The sequence below is a fragment of the Anomalospiza imberbis genome, chromosome 7 (genome assembly GCF_031753505.1).
Source record: "Anomalospiza imberbis isolate Cuckoo-Finch-1a 21T00152 chromosome 7, ASM3175350v1, whole genome shotgun sequence".
NCBI lineage: Eukaryota > Metazoa > Chordata > Aves > Passeriformes > Viduidae > Anomalospiza > Anomalospiza imberbis.
This window is the reverse complement of record NC_089687.1, coordinates 11,597,483-11,613,379: the sequence shown is the minus strand read 5'-3', so window position 1 is coordinate 11,613,379 and position 15,897 is coordinate 11,597,483. Positions and strand designations below refer to the sequence as shown.

Genomic DNA, 15,897 nt, shown 5'->3' with positions numbered 1-15,897 from the left:
CCACCCGACGCTTTCGGAGCACAGCAGCCGCAGGCGTTAGCAGAGCCCCGCGCCGCTCGCAGAGCGCGGCGCGGCCGCACCTCTCTCCCTTCGCCGAGCTCCTTGTTCCCGCGGGGACCCTCGCCCTGACGCGGCCCCGGCACCGCCGCTCCCGCACGGCCGGTGCTCGGCGTCCCCGGGGCGGGGGGCCGAGGGGCGGCCCCGCGCCAGGCCCCGGCAGCAGCCCCCGCACCCCCGGTCCCGCCGGACCGCCCTCCCCTGCCCTTCCCTTCCCGAACCGCGCCGCTGGCAGAGCCGGCACGGCGCTCCTCCCGGCCGGTGCCGCAGACGGGTCGGCCCCGCCCCGAACCGCGCTCCCCGCGGTCACCCGGCGGCGGCGGCACCGCACACAAAGCCCCCCGGCCGCGCTTCTCCCCGCGGGGCCCCCCCCGCGCTGCGGGCGGTACCTGCGGGGCGGGGGCCGGGCGGACGCGCTCCCTTCTCCCTCTCGCGTCTCCCTCCCTCAGTGCCGGCGGCGGCGGCGCCCGCTCCGCTCCATGGCCGCGCGCGCGCCCCGCTGACCACGGGAAGAATGGGGGACCCAGCGCGCACGCGCCGCCCGCCCCGCCCCGCCCCGCCCCGCCCCGCGCGCCGGCGCGGCGCCGCCCTGCGGCCGCCGGGACCGCGGTGAGGTCAGCGCGCGCCGTGCGCATGCGCGGGGGCCGTTACCGCGCGGCCGGTCGCCATGGCGACCCCGCCCGCCGGGAGCCGGGCCCGGGAGCGCGGACACGCGTGTTCCCGGGAATGCCACTCGCGTTCCCGGGAATGCCACGGCCCCGCTTCCGCTCACCGGCCCCCAGTAACTGCTCCGACCGGGGGCAGGCCGAAACGCTTTGAGAGGAGTCCCCCAGGCTGCGCGCGGAGAGCGTGAGGGCCCAGTGCTGCCGCGGGCCGTGACCGCGCACTGCCCTCCTCTGCCGAGCCCCAGGGAGGAGCTGCTCCACAGAGCCACCGAGCGCGGCAGCCCGAGCGGACCACACGGGACAGCCGGTCCAGCTCCCTGCTCCAGCACGGCCCTCCCGGAGCACGTGGCACAGCACTGTGCCTTGACAGCTCTGGAGTCAGGGAAACGCCACACCGCCGCTGGACAAGCTGTTCCGGTGCGCGGGCACTGCACACTAAAGAAGTTCTTCCTCACCTTCAAGCGGAAATTCCTGTGCAGCAGTTTCTGCCCGTTGCCTCTTCTGCTGCTGGGCACCACGGAGCAGAGCCTGGATCCATCCTCTTGACATCCCCCTTTAGATATTTATACACGTGGATGAGGTCCCCTCTGTCATCTCAAGGCTGAACAGCCCCAATTCTCTCAGCCTTTTCTCATACCAGAGATGCTCTACTCTCTTAATGATTTTTGTGCCCTCCCAGCAGACCCGCTCCGTGTCTGTTTTTTGCAGCCTTAGTTAAAAAGCTGCATTTAAAAGCAACTACTTCTTTAATCCTTCATGGAAAAAATTTGCCGTACCCCAACTCTATAAATGAGGTGAGAATGGGAAATAAATGCCCTGTGCAGAAGCTCTTTACCCACATGTATTTGGCCATCTTGTTCCCTGGGCCCATGACTGCTGTTCTGTTGGTTGTGTGGAATGAACCTCCATGTCCCCTCAACCCACCACGGTCCTCTTGCTCTGTGCTGCGGAAGGCAGCTGACCTCCCTAACACTGCAGTTCCCAATGAGCACCGAGTCTGAGCTATCAAAACACGGGAGAGCAGTATGAGGAACAAAGGATCAATTTTCATTCATAACTTCATGAAATAATAACACCCTTCTCCTTGGCTCACAGCTCTGGCACAGCAATGACTTTTGGCAAGCTCCCTCCAAATAATCCAAGATTTTCCAGCTTGTTCTTTTTTGCCATCAGGTTGCAGAGCAATACCTAACTGCTGCTTTGAGTGAAGCCATCGGCACAGGCTGAGTGTAGTCTGGAACAGGCTGCACGGATGTCAAGAGAAAGCTGGGGACATTAATGCTTAAAAGGATGCCAGGTCTGAGTAAACTGAAAGCAGGTGATTACACACCAGCTTTAGAAATTGCCATGGTTCTCACCCCCAGGCAGTAGCTAATCTCCTGAGAGCCCTAACTGGCTAAGCACTACCCACAGCAGAGACACAGTAGTAGAGCTCTGCTTCAGCATGGCCCATGTGCCCGGTGTTTCCCCTGCCTGGTTGGGCAGTTCTGCAAACAGGACTCCTCCAGTGTTTCGCCCTTCTCCTGTTTTGCAGTCTCCCAACAGCAGCTGAGGACAGAGATCATGGGTACATTAACAAAGGACCAATCATTCCACTTCATCTGGAGCTGCTGGAACTACAGGCAAAGCTCTCTCAGGGAGTCTTGACAGTTCCTGCTCTGTTCCCAAAATACTTTCACAAAATACCTTACTCATTTTGAGCAAAAAAAATGAGATAAAAACTGAATAGTAGTAAGTTAGGTGAATTATGAAGAGCAATATTTTGTTTAGTTTTAGTAAGAAATCAATAACTTTGTATCACACATTTATTATTGCGCGTCACACATTTACTGTGAATTTATTCTCTTCAATATTACAACGAAGAGGCGTTTACTTTGGAAATCTCCCAAAACTGCCTTCTGATATAATTGTATGTTTGCCCTTTTTTCACAGATTCTTACTTCTGGTGATTCTACATTCACTGTTTGGCAGCCTAAAGCTTTGTAAAGAAATGCTGAGAAATGCAGCTGGGTTAAAGTTAAAGGTTAAAGTTTTTTTCTTTTCTCCCCTCCTAGGTAAAACTTGCACAGAAAACATTAGACTTTTATTCTCTCTTTTGTTGCAAGACTTCGGGGGACAACAACTGCACAAATCCTAGAAACTTCCTTGTGCAACTGACAGATTGTGGACATGGTCTTTATGCGTTTTCTTCACATTTTTATTTTAAAGCAGGTAAAGTCTGTGCATAAATAAATTTGTCACTAATATTTGGATTTTTTCCCTGTTACTACATGACTGTTTCCTTGCTCCCCGCAGAGACTTTTAGAACAGTTTATGCCTATATTCAAGACATTGTTCCATGAGCAGCAGCACTAATGATGCCTGGTTTCTCACAGGTCTGTGTTCTTTGTCCCTCTAATCAGCCCTGCTCTCTCAGCACCCTACCTTCCTTTGTGTGTCCTGTGCCACTCCCCTCCAAGGGGACAGTGGCACGGTGGGGTTAGTCCAGGGCTGTATCCCCGTGCAGATGGAAGGGCAGGCCTCCATCACAAGGGATCACACCACGCCCGAGCTCCCTCCTGTTTTCCCCTGAGGCTGGCAATGATTATTTCTCTCTTCCATTCTCATGAAACTTGAGATTGTTTCCTCCCCCCTAAACACTAAGAAGGGAAAAGGAGGGGGTTAGCCTGACAGCTGAATAGAAACAGACAGACTGGTCACATAAGCCTCGTTTCCATTAGGAAAAGAAGTCAAAAATGCAAGTTTTCTTCCAGCTTTTTAAAAGTAGGAGGTGAATGCATTCTTCTGATTCTTGGCCTTTAGGTTTCTTAACATTAATCTCAGTATTCTTTAATTCTGCTCTCATTTCCATGGCACAATCCATCAGCTTTCCCAGGGCCATCACACTGCATTAGTTCTGGCACACCTGTGACAGAGCTGCACATCCATTGCCTGTGACAGTTCCCAGTGGAAACCCACCGTGAACGCACAGCAGGATACCCCAAGGCCAACCAGATCTAAGCTTCTGGATGGAATCCAGTCTGCAGGGATACCTCAGCTTCTCCAAAGTTATGGTTAGGTAACAACTGTGCTGTTGCTAAGGAGCCCTTGGGGTTTCATCCTGGGGTGCAGAGAGGAATCTCTAAATTAAGGAAACTGAAGTAACCACTGGAGGAGCTACTGCCATCACATGAGACTGCTTGACCAGGCCTTCACTACCAGTGGCTCAGCAGCAGGCATTTGGCAGTACCCCTAGCCATAACATACCTAAAAAGGTACTTTTTACTATGCTCTCATTTCTGAAATATCTCCATTTACTTACCTGTCTCCAAAACAAAGAGGCCAGTGCAGCCAAAAAGTCTCCTGAGAGGATACTGTTCCCAGTGAAGCTGCAGGTATCTCTCTGATCAGTCCACTGCAAAGTACTCTGTTCCCTGCTTGTTGAGAAAGGTCTGGTTGGACACAAGGAGCTGTGTGCTTATACACGTGCAAAACAAATCACAGCCCCTCTGCAGGGTGAAAAAAGAGATGAACTTATGGACATCTGCAGCAAGGGCACAAAAAGCTTTAAGTAAGGACAAAGAAAGTCAGAAGCTTTTTTAAATAAAGAAATGCAAGGATAGTCTAGCTTTCAATTACCAACACTGCTCGTTCAAATAAAAACACATCAATAAAACTAGTGGGAAGCAGATGGATGGACTATTTCAACAGAAACACTGACTATACCTGAATGACCTGTTCTTCCCCTTTCCTTTAGGGCCCTTTTGCACAACATCTGCTCAGGAATCTGAGAGTCTAGTGCTTCAAGGAGAAATGTTTTTATTTATGAATGACAGTATGATGATGTAGCTGCCCATAACAGCAGAGGACAGCAGTGTCAAAGCCTGGCTGTCCCTGGGTTGCTTTCCTAGAGTTGAGCACAGTGCTATGCAGACTTAGCCATATTTCCTTTATGTGCTGTCCCAGCTTGACTGCCTGCATGGCTAAGGGAGAGAACAGCTTCGCTTGACTCAATGTAGCAAAGGATCTCTCCTTTTGCTGTCTCCTGGCACTTACATCTCCTGCACATATCACCTGCACAGCCTTGTGCCATGATAAGAAGGCTGGACTGCTGCTGGCACAAATACCATGGGCCAACATGAGGTGAAGTCCAAGTACCCAACTTCTGAGTGCTGCTGATCCTACTGTGGCACAGGTCCCCTGTGTGACTCACCTCTTCTACCCCTCACTTACCTGGCAAACAGGGAGTAAACTCCTTGTTCATGCTGCATGAGAACAACACTTGAGACAGGGAAAGCACAAGTACTTCAGATCAACGTGAAATTTAATAATTCCTTGTTCTTCCCTTTGCACATGGCAGTTGTCACAGCCCCAGATTTGAGCACTTTCAGCTCACACAATGTGCTCCCGCACCGCTATCTTTAATTGGCATTTTCCTGCCAAGCCTCAGCGTTTTGCATCGAACATTTTCCACGTGAGAGCTGCCACGAACAAAGCATCCCACTGACCCACTTAACTCCCACGTGAAGGCACATGAAGCTTTGCTTCAGTCACCAAACAGAAAAGAAAACACAAGAGCAGAAGGTTTTGATTAGAGGGAAATGAGCAAATGGCTTCAAGGCCCATCGAGTGCACACTGGCTCGTCTACGTGTGTTCACTCCTTGCAGACATTTGGCCACCCAAGGAGAAACATCCTGTACAAAGCAGGTAGTCCTCAGGCAGTGTGAATTGGGTTGGATTCGAGATTTCCCGTTGGCAGGAAGGTCCTGTCAGCCATGCGACATCCCCACAGGCTTCTTCCCCTGACCTGGAGTGACTGCCTGCAGGAAGGCAGGGAATGGTTCATTCTCCCTGACCAAGCATCAAGGAAGGTACCAATTAGTGTTAATTGTGGCGTTCTTTGTTTTGTGACCAGAGCCTGAGCTGAAACCCCCCAAAACTGAACACAGGCTACTGGCAACAGTTTTCCATGCTTTCTGAGCTGTGCTAGATTTAATGCAGTAGCCTGGAAGATCAGCTCTGGTCTTACCAAGGCATGGGCACCAGGTCTTATATTTGCATCAGAGACTGTATTTTTCCTGACTGCCCTCAGGCCTCTGGGAAGAGATGCTTACAGGTCAAACTAAAGTCCTATTTTTCTTGCACTTAAATTTACATTAAATGACATTTCATCCCCATTTCCACTTCCCTCATTGTTTCCCAGTTACACTGTTTCAAATGGATTTACCTCTTCCTGTGCTTATTCTCTATAGTCATCTGCTGATACTATTTTATCTTTTTTCCATCATCCAAACACAATTATGCTCATATCTCCTTTTTTTTTTTAATACTTGCACATTGCACGTGCACATACCTTACCAGCATGTGTTCCTTTTAATGTTTGAAAAACATTTCCTTTTATCCTCCCTCAAATAATTAAGCCAACTGGAAAGTGACACATCAAGGTTAGGAATGCAGTCTGCTCCTGACAAGGAAAAAATGCTGAGCTTTGCAGTAGAGGCTAAGTGGATTAAGATCCTTTTTAAAGATTGGGTCAACCTTCACCCCAAATGCAGATTTCTACTGAAATTAATGGAAGCTCCTACAGAATGCAATGGGAGGGCTGACATTGAGTGGCAACACAGCAAATATACACTGGCAGCCCACCCAAACCCAAGTGTCCAAATCACTAACTCCAAATGAGTCATAACAACCAACTGGTTGATTCTGTACTGTATATTAACAAGCAGGATTTAATCTTGTAAAATTATGAGCTGATGGGAGAAGAAAGATGATGTAGTAGTTCTCAGGATAAAAACTTAGGCTGTGATTCATCTGATGGAGCTGCACTGACATTACACCAACAGACACATTTGCCTTAGGAGAATCCAACCTGCCTCTGGAGCTAGTCCTTTGCACTTGCATAGCTCCTGCCAGACCAGTCACAAAGCTCCAGCAGTTCCAACCTGGAATTTGTTTTTAAGGTTACAGTTCAATAGAACACACTTTTAGCACTGCCCTGTTAATAAACCACAAACAGCATGTCTTTGTGTGGGACAGCTGAAGGAAAACTTTATAGATTTGTCTTACATTCCCTCTGCCATCACCTCTGGGCAGATGAACCCAACCCTCTTCTAACAGGCAGACCTGCAAATGCAGCCCAGCACCAAAAAAATCACACCAGAGCCCTTCCAGCTCTCACATCAACAGAAATAGAAATAGTGCAGGTGACAAAGTAGCTTTGCTGCTGCTGCTGCACAGCTGGCACAGACCCTGCTCACTCCCCACTGCACGGCTGCCTTGTGTGAGAAACAGTAACTGAGCAAACACAGCAGAGAGGCAAGTCCTGCCTTCACCCTCAAAATGCTGCAACACAAAGCCTGACAGAAGTAACTCTACTTCCCTGCTTGTTTTCAAAAAAACAATACACAAGCAAACTGGGAGTTTGTGCAAGCCCTTGTGGGAAACTGGCAGCAATGCCTCACTGCAGAGCAAGCAGCCCGATTTCCACAACTGCACCTGCTCACCAAGGCTCCCCTCAGCCAGCACTGGAAAAACACACAGAAAAGAACAGGGCTTTCCAAAATCACTATCATAAAAATGAGATTTGTTTCTTTCCTTCCTGTTCTATACAACAACAAGTTTCAAATCCAGGCAAGCCCCAGTCTTCACGTGAAGTATCAAATGGACAGACAGGGAAAGGAAGCGACCCCAGTGCCACTGCAGACCCCACCTCACTGTCTCAAAGTCCCGCAGTTAGTCCTCACAGTTCTGCCTCTCTTCAACAACACGTTTGAGGACTACCATAAACCAGCATTTTCTTCCCAGATCAGAGCCAAGACTTGTGTAGGAGCTTCTCTGCAGCTTTTCCTTTCCCAGCACAGGAGAACCGCATGGTTACTGGCCACAGACACACAGGTGTGTAACTACTCCAAGCCTCTCAGGACAGCCAAGATCTCTCTTCCTGCCATATGTTTAATTAATGCTGGGTGTCAGAAGTGATGAGAGGCCTTGCTGCACTCTGCATGGAAGAAAGGGTTTCACTTTAGGAATTCTCACTCTCACAGTTAACCATTTCCCCAGCTTGCTCTGACAGCTGCTGCCCTTGGGCAGGGAGGGATGTGCCTGCATTAGCAGTGCCAGCAGCAGCCTGACACACAGAATGGCCTCCCCACTGTTCCAGCAGCACCCTGGGGCGGTCCCCAGCATATCTCTGGCTAAGTGCAGATTATTGCTGCCTGGAGTTAGACATTTCAGGAATCTGGGAGTTAGATGGAAAAGTCAGGAAAAAAGGCTGTATTTGAAGAGCATCTTGGACAATGAAGGAGTCTGGTCCAAGAGGATTTGTGGATATTCCTGGAAAACATATAATGGGGATCACATTCACTGTACTCCTGTCACCTGCTCACCCAGCTTTCACCTGCAGCACCCTGGCCAGGGCAGGGATGTGCACAGCACCTCACACAGCACAGCCCACCCCAGCTGGCTGCATCACACTGCAAAGTGAGAGCCAAACTCCCCAGCACTCTGAAGGGAAAGCTGGGAGAGGGGAATTTGCTGGAGCTCCCCTCTGCCTCACTGGTTAGCTGGAGAGGAGAGCATGTCACCCCTCAGAGCCATGCCTAAGTCCTCCCTTGCACCATGAACCATTTGCAGACAGGTTTTAACCTCGCTCCCCGGGGCTGCAGCCATTTCCAAAGCCAGGTATGCAAGCAAACAGGCTTGGTACTGGCAAGAGCATGTGTCACTTGCCCAGCCTGCTCTCCTCCTTCACTTGGTTCATGAGCAAATACCAGCACTTGGACTGTGATGGCAGCACACTCCTTATGTTCTGTGCAGCCTGGGCATCCCACAGCACATCCAACAGGCAAAATAAGTAGGAAAACATAAAACTGCACCTTTCATTTTGAGCAGTCTAACCCTGCCACATTCACCAGTATCTTTGTCTTGAGAGATGAGCATTGCCTTCATCATTCCTTTCTCCCCTCTGTCTTGCAGCCAATTCTGCTTTTCTCCTCCATCCTCCCTACCCCCCATTCTTCTTTTACTTCCATGAGTATTCAGCAAAACAGCTCCACAAAGTCATTCATAACTGAATGGCAGAGAACTTGCAAGTCATGCCTTGAAAGCACAGCCCCAACACTGCCAGCATCCCAGTAAAAAAAACTTGGAGTCTGCCCTAAAATCAGTGGCCAGGAGGTTTGTGTTTGTCCAAGATGAACAAACAAATCACTGAAAAAATGAGAAATAAAATCAGTGCAGGGCCTGGGGCATAACTCGTGACACAGCACATCTGTCCACTTGCTACAGAAACTATGTTTGGCAAGTATCAGGTATCTGAATTTCTGCTTACGTACATCTCCCTGGACAGCAGTGTATTAATAACACAGGCAGCCTAAAAACAGAAACTATCACCAAGAAAAGCTGCCCTTCTGCCGAGAGCTCCTTGCTGTAGCCTGGGTATTGTTGTGCTTTCCTCAAACAGCACAGAATTTTGCTTCCTTGCTGTTCAGAGTTGCCATCTAAGCTGATCTCAATTGAAGGAAGATGAACAAACAAAAGGAAGGGAAAGGAGAATTACAGCAGGAAGCAACCCTTATTGTGAGCAGTTTTCTTGAATGTCTTCCCATCAAGGCTCACACTGCTATGTGACTCTGGAGAGCCAGCAGCAGCCAGTTTAGCTTTAAGGCACAAACCTTTCCAAAAGACCTCCAGAAGCCAAAGTCCCTCATGCAGGGGACATGCAGGAGCTCATGCAGCCAGACAGGAAAGCCCTGGCACTGCAAGCAGCATGAGAAGCCACTGAGTCAAACATGGAAGAAAGCAGCAAGTGGACACAGGCAGGGGCAGAACACTGGGCACAGAGAGGAGCACAGCAACAGAAGCAGAGTGGGAAGAAACCAACTCCATGTTCAAAATGCAGGCCAAGGCATTGAAATGGGAAGCACAGGAATGGAGATACTGAGGCTTTGAGGAACGTGGAACTGCACCAGAGAAGTTACTCTGGATAAACTAAGTTTTCTCAAGAGCCGCTTTAACTCAGCAGCCTAGGAAGGAGCACTTGTGGCAGCACCACAGAAATGGGCAGTTTTCGTTAAGATCAGTATCAGGTTTCTCATGAATTCTCAAGCCGTGTTAGAGACGTGAGTCACACCAGTGCAGCCTCTCACTCCTCGCTGCCTGAAGCTTTCCTTACAAACGCGCAGTTTCCCAGGAACCCTTGTGCTGCGGCATGGCCACACAGCTGAGTCGTGCTGCCCCCCGGTGTCAGGAGATTCAGCTCCCACCAGGAGAAACGCAGCCACATTTCTAGTTCATCCTGACTCAACAGCCATCTTTATGTGCCCAACACATAGTCAGGAACATGGATTTCAAAAGAAAGCTCTCGATTCCGGGCAGATGCATTTTGCTTCTTTTCTGCTGCTCTCTGCCGTATGATGTCAAGGTAGAAGTTTTTCAGAGCTGCACATCAGATACGAACAGATAAGCAATTTCTGCCAAGCATTGTGGTGGTCATGTGTATCTCAAACCTCAACTGAGCGTGTATCTCCCACGGGTTTGGGGTGCAAACACTGCCTGTTCCTCATCAAACAACGCACAGGGAAGAAAGCCTGCAGATGTACGCAGCAACACTTCCATTAAAAGGCAAGGGCTGTCCGTGACCACTGGCTTGGTGTAGAGATTCCCCTGGCCTGCCCAAGGAGACAAGCATTTGATATGAAGATGCACTTGTCCAAGTGGCTTCCTCAGCAAAGGAGAATGATCTAATCTGAGTCGCCTAGACAATGTCATTATGATCCCATGATTATTCCAGTGATCAGGCCAGAGAGATCAGAATCAGCAAGGCCAATGGTTTAGATTAATTTTTCTTTGCCAGGACTTCAACTAAAATAGCCAAGGAATTAGTGCCAGCCTAAGGAATTAATACCTACCTAGGTGGTTATTATCACCTGGGCTTTCCTCTAAAATCTTCTGCCAAGCCTGACCGGCAGCCAACAGCATTAGAGTGTTTAAGACAACAAAAGATGAAGGCTAAGTACATGCACAGAACCCAGTGTGGGATTTCTACAGATCTCAGACTTGCATTAAAATCCAAATTCTAACTGCACAAACTGCCTGTTCAAGCAGGACTGGATACCTGCCATCTGCAATGACGAGCTAGTTGGAACAAGAATGAACTGTAATGCATTACAAAAAGTTACACTCAATTCTCTGAACTCATACCACTGCTGACAAAAACCTGCCTTTGCACTCCTGGTTATTACAATATTTCAATGTGCTTATCACCTCCTGGAGCAGAAGATACCCTTGGTTTCATGCAAGCAGTGAAACTAAAATGTAGTGACAAAGGACAACAGAACTGCCAGTAGAACTCAGACTGCTCTGATTATTGGTGCATCTTCTCGAGAGTCTCAATCGGTGCAAATATGTGAGAACTCTGACAAAACACAGACATTCAGTTAAACAGAAGAACCATTACCAAGAGCAAAGAAAGTTGAAACACTGTAATTTTTTAATAACCTGTCATTAATTATAAATTTAAGATACAGTTGCTTGCATTAGCAAACTCTGAATGGATAGCCTCACATTTTCTTTCCAAACAGGGAGCACTAGACACGAGTTACAAAATTACCTGAAGATTCTGGACTACTGTAGTTGTGTCACAGCACGGGCACATGTGAGCACAAAGTCAAGAATATCTTCATATGTCCCTTGATGGCTAAACCAGAGGGACAAGATTTGTGAACAGAATCCTTGCCTAAGAAGACCTGAAAGAGTCTAGGCAGGATGAACCAAGCCAGGGCAGCAGACCCAGTAGAAGCTCCACCTCAATAGTTTTTTAAGTTGAGAATAATATGGGTACAGCCACAAAAATTTTAAGTCTGTTTCTGTTTCTTCAGGCTTGGCCTTTGCCTTGGCTGCTTCTTTGGTCTCTGCACAGTGTTCTGAACGCTGGCAGAGGGAAGCCTGAAAGTGACTTCGTCGTCCTCTGCATCATCATCCATCTGAGCAGCTTTCCGGCGCTCGAGCACTGCTGGAGTGCAGACTGGAGTAGGATCCTGAAGAGATCAGAAAAACAGGATTCACTGCAAAGCCATCTGTCAGAAAAAGCTGTTACTGCCCCTGTGGTACCACAAGACACCTCAGTCCAGCTCTCCTTCAGAAAATTATTTACATTTTATAACTAGCTTCTTTTGTAGACATTATTTCTTTGGACAGAAGCATAACCTTCAAAGAAGTGCATGTGAAAGGCAAATGGAAATTCATTCGCATTTTTTAACGGGTTGTTATGCACATTTGCTTTCTAAACTTTGTATTTCCTGACTCAAAGCATCACGAAAGTCAAGTAGAATATAATCAGGGCAACAGGGCAGGGGTGAGGGAGTATATTTGAGACTGGCATACAGAAATGCCACATTCAATTTTACAACAGAGCTGAAACATCCCAGCTTCATTACGTCAGTAAGCCCAGAACTCGGCTGACAAAATGTATTAGTTATCCTGTCTTCCTCATAACCAGCCATGCCCCAGTTATCGCAAGTAAACCCAGTAATAATAAAAATCTCCAAACAAACACTCACCCCCGCAACTGACAACAATGATGGAACAGAACAGAAATGTTAATGCCTTACAGGCTTTTTAGACTGCCAATATCCCAAATCTCAGTCCTGATGACCCGAACTTCCCTCTCATCCTACTGCTACTTTTACCTGGCATTTGTTTCCAAAAGACCAAATACTGTGCCTGGAGAGCACGGGATAGGAGGAACAATACAGTACAGAAGTGGGGACAGACAGCACTAGACTGTATTAACAATTCAACTCCCTTTTTATCAAAACAGGCTGGCATCGAAACGCAGTCCAACAGAAGGACTCCATCCCAGGGTAAAGCACAGGTGCAGGGGTGTACATGTGCCTGGCCCCAGCACTCTGCACTACTGCAGCCTCAAGGGAGTGCTGAACAGCAGAGGCTGACAGCAGACACACCGAGGGACAGGCACTGCTGGTTACAGCAGGCTGAGCAGGAGCCTTTGCTGCTGAATACTCTCACAGGAGAAGGAACCTCGAGGATTCTATCACCCTCCCCCGTTCAAGAGTGTAAATACATCTCAAAGGAGCTACTTCTGGCACAAACATCTCTCAAGCAAACAATGTTAAGGTTTTTGTGTGTTGAAATCAGCATTAAGGTGCCAGCTGAAGACTTCAAACATCCGCCCCAGTGTGATGGTACTGGACACCACCAGGACTGGTCCGTCTTACCTGACTGCTCAAAGAAACGTTCAGTTTTGATTTCTTGGATGTTTTAACTTTTTTTCTCTTTTTGGAAAGCGGCTGTGCAGCCTAGGAAGCAAGACAGATCAGCTGGATCACTACACACTTGTGTGAAGATGCAGTCACTTAACAGTTCATAGATTTGTTTCATAACTACGAAGTCTTTGCTACAGCAAATAGGTTTAAAGTAATAAACTGACTGACAGAGGTGATTGGGTTTGAACAAAAACACCAAAAGCAACACAACTCTGCATTTTTAAAACATTCCATGTTAAACAGCATTAACTGCTCACAACTCGAGTACTTGACCCAAGCACTCTGCAGAGGAGGAACATGCAAGGGCTGTGGATGGGAGTTCTGGTCTTGGGACCTGCCTTCAAACCCCCACTCTGCCAAAGCCTCCCAGAGGGCTCAGGCAAAGCCCCTCTGCTCTTTGGTGGTCTGCACTCCAGTATCAAACTGCTTGTACCAACAGAAGAAAAGGAACATCTGCCCTTTGCTGCTACTTATTATTTCTCTACAAGTGAACACACAGGCACATGGAGTGCAGCCCAGCAACAGCACCCACTGAATTCCTGGAGCTTCTATACAGCTCCTAACACAAGTGAGCCTCCCTGGGGCTCCAGCTCTTTTGCCAGTTCCACAAAAAACACATGATTTACATGTATTCAGCACAGCTGTAGAAACATGTCTTGCTTAACACACTCACTGCAATGATGCCAAACTTACAAATCCTGGGAAGTCATACTCGAGCCCCTTTTCAGCCAGCTTCTTCCGTAACAGCCTCTCCTTCCGCAGCAGGCGCTTGGTCATCCTGGCCTTCTCCACCAGGGAGCGGATCCTGTTGTAGCGCCGGACGGCCGGCCGAGAAGGCTTCCGGAAGATCTTGTCACAGTCTTTGAAGAGATTTTCATGGACCTTTTCAGGAGGCATGAACTGACCTGTACCAAACACAGGACACGGGGTTACAGCAGAGCTCCCCTTCCTGCCAAGGGCACGCACACAACACAGCTCATGGCTACAACACCGTGCTGGTGCAGCGAGTCAGGAGCACAGAAAAGGTCACTGCATCCTCAGCAAGAGAGAGGGATGGATGGATGGATGGATGGATGGATGGATGGATGGATGGACGGACAAAACACTTTAACAGTTTCACTCAGAAAGATCAGAAAAAATTGTTTTACAACAACACGTCAACTCATAATCCTTTACAAAGAAAGTTCTGTTACCATGACTGAGAAACTCAGTGATTTCCACAATCTTTTACTCAAACCCCCTTTTGTCAAACCTTACAGACAACAACTGCAGCAGTTACAAATGCCAAGGAGTTTCCCTGTGAAAAGGAACTATCTCTACAGCAAACCCAACTTTGTCGTGAGACTTCATGTTACACAGTCACTAAGAGCAATGTCAGCCCAGAGAAAAAGCCAGCACCAGTGACCAAAAGCCTGCTGAGCATGTTCTTTACACATGATGAAAAGCTCAGCCCCACACAAAAGACTTCTAGGACAAAACTTCATTAAAAAAAACCCTAGGATTCTATGCTCAGTCAAAAAATATAACTGAAATAACTCCAAGTTTCCTTTGCATGCTAGAGGACTTACACTGCAGCTTATACTTACACTTCAGCAGTCTCTCAGAAAACAGGTAGTTATTCATTGTGTCTGCAACAATCTTGGCCACATCATCAGACTCAAACTCCATAAATGCATAGCCTTTGCTGGCTCCAGTCTGTGAGTGACAAGAGAGAAACATCAAACAGTGCTTTGCTACCTGAAGGGCTCTATTAAAATTATTTTATTCTTCCAAAGTCATAGGCTATTCTCAGATAACCACAAGTAATTTCACAAAGGTGACTGACATTGTGAAAAGCACTAGATTTAGTCCTAAATTGGTATGGCATTATTTGTAAAACACACATTTGCACACAAAACAAACTAGTCACAGGTATCTACTTGCTAAAAAAAAACCCAAAGCTGCCCTGCATTGCTGCTGTTCCACTGCTCCATGCTGACAGCAAACCCCGAAGAAATTAGATTTATCGAAGACAACAGGCAAGTTAAAACAGAATCGCGGCACTTCAGTTGTACCTTGAACTGGTGCGCTCCGGCACTTCCCCCTGGAGCGAATTTACTCTCGGAAAAAAGGACCACAAGAGCCGCGGCCCAGCCGCCGCCGCGCAGTCGGGGGCAGCCCCCGGCCCCGCCGCTCCCACGTGCGCCTTCCCGGGAAGGGCCTCCCGGCGCGTTCCGAGGGCCCTTGCTGGGCAAGGGGGGAGCCCCAGAGGTCACGGAGACCGCCCGGCCCGGCCTCGGGCACCGGCTGCGAGCGCTCCGCCACATCGCGGCACTGCACGGCCCGGGGCCGCTCCTCACCTTCTTACTCCTGGAGAGCCGCAGCCGCGTCACCGTCCCGAACTGCCCGAAGTACTCGCGGAGCTGCGGCTCGCAGAGGCCCCGCGGGAGATGCCCCACGAACACCACGCCCGGCGTCAGCTCCTCCTGCGGGCACAGAGACCGCGTCAGCCCGGGCCGGGACTCGCCGGGCCGCCCCCGCCCCGCCGGGCCGCCCCGCTCACCTTGGCCGTCCGCTTGGTGCGGGCCCGCTGCACCTTCTGCTGGAACTGGCGCTGCAGCCGCGGCTCCAGCGCCAGAAGCGGCGCCGCCCTCACAGCCGGGGCAGACGCGGGCACCTCCGCCGCCATGGCTTCCCCCGCCGCCATGCTGCCTCCCCGGGCCGCCGGAAGTGCGTCACTGCCCTCGCGCCGGCGCCGCGCGGCCACACGCCGTCTCCCAGCAACGGGGCGGACGGGTCCTCGCGCGGCCCGGCCCCACCGCCCCGGGAGGGCGGCCTGGGACACGGACACGGACACGGACACGGCCGGGGCGACAAACTCCCGCCCTGGGAGCGACCAGCTGCCCCCCCCGGGGCGATCAGCATCCTC

The 15,897-nt window shown here is 49.8% G+C and overlaps 2 protein-coding genes across 2 annotated transcripts in view; both read right to left on the bottom strand.

Annotated features, from left to right (window-relative positions):
- Nucleotides 1–605, bottom strand: part of CLASP1 (cytoplasmic linker associated protein 1) — a 167,592-nt gene extending 166,987 nt beyond the window's left edge. Inside the window, exon 1 of the mRNA XM_068195417.1 lies at nucleotides 447–605. The gene's annotated coding sequence lies outside the window, so the exon portion shown is untranslated. The remainder of the gene's footprint in view (nucleotides 1–446) is intronic.
- Nucleotides 606–5,167: 4,562 nt separating this feature from the next.
- On the bottom strand, nucleotides 5,168–15,849 carry NIFK (nucleolar protein interacting with the FHA domain of MKI67). The gene is given in 7 exon segments (XM_068195411.1): nucleotides 5,168–11,594; nucleotides 11,597–11,741; nucleotides 12,942–13,022; nucleotides 13,683–13,894; nucleotides 14,576–14,684; nucleotides 15,329–15,454; nucleotides 15,532–15,849. Coding segments are annotated over 7 exon segments (951 nt in total). The 5' UTR covers nucleotides 15,676–15,849; the 3' UTR covers nucleotides 5,168–11,460.
- Between the last annotated feature and the right edge of the window lie 48 nt (nucleotides 15,850–15,897).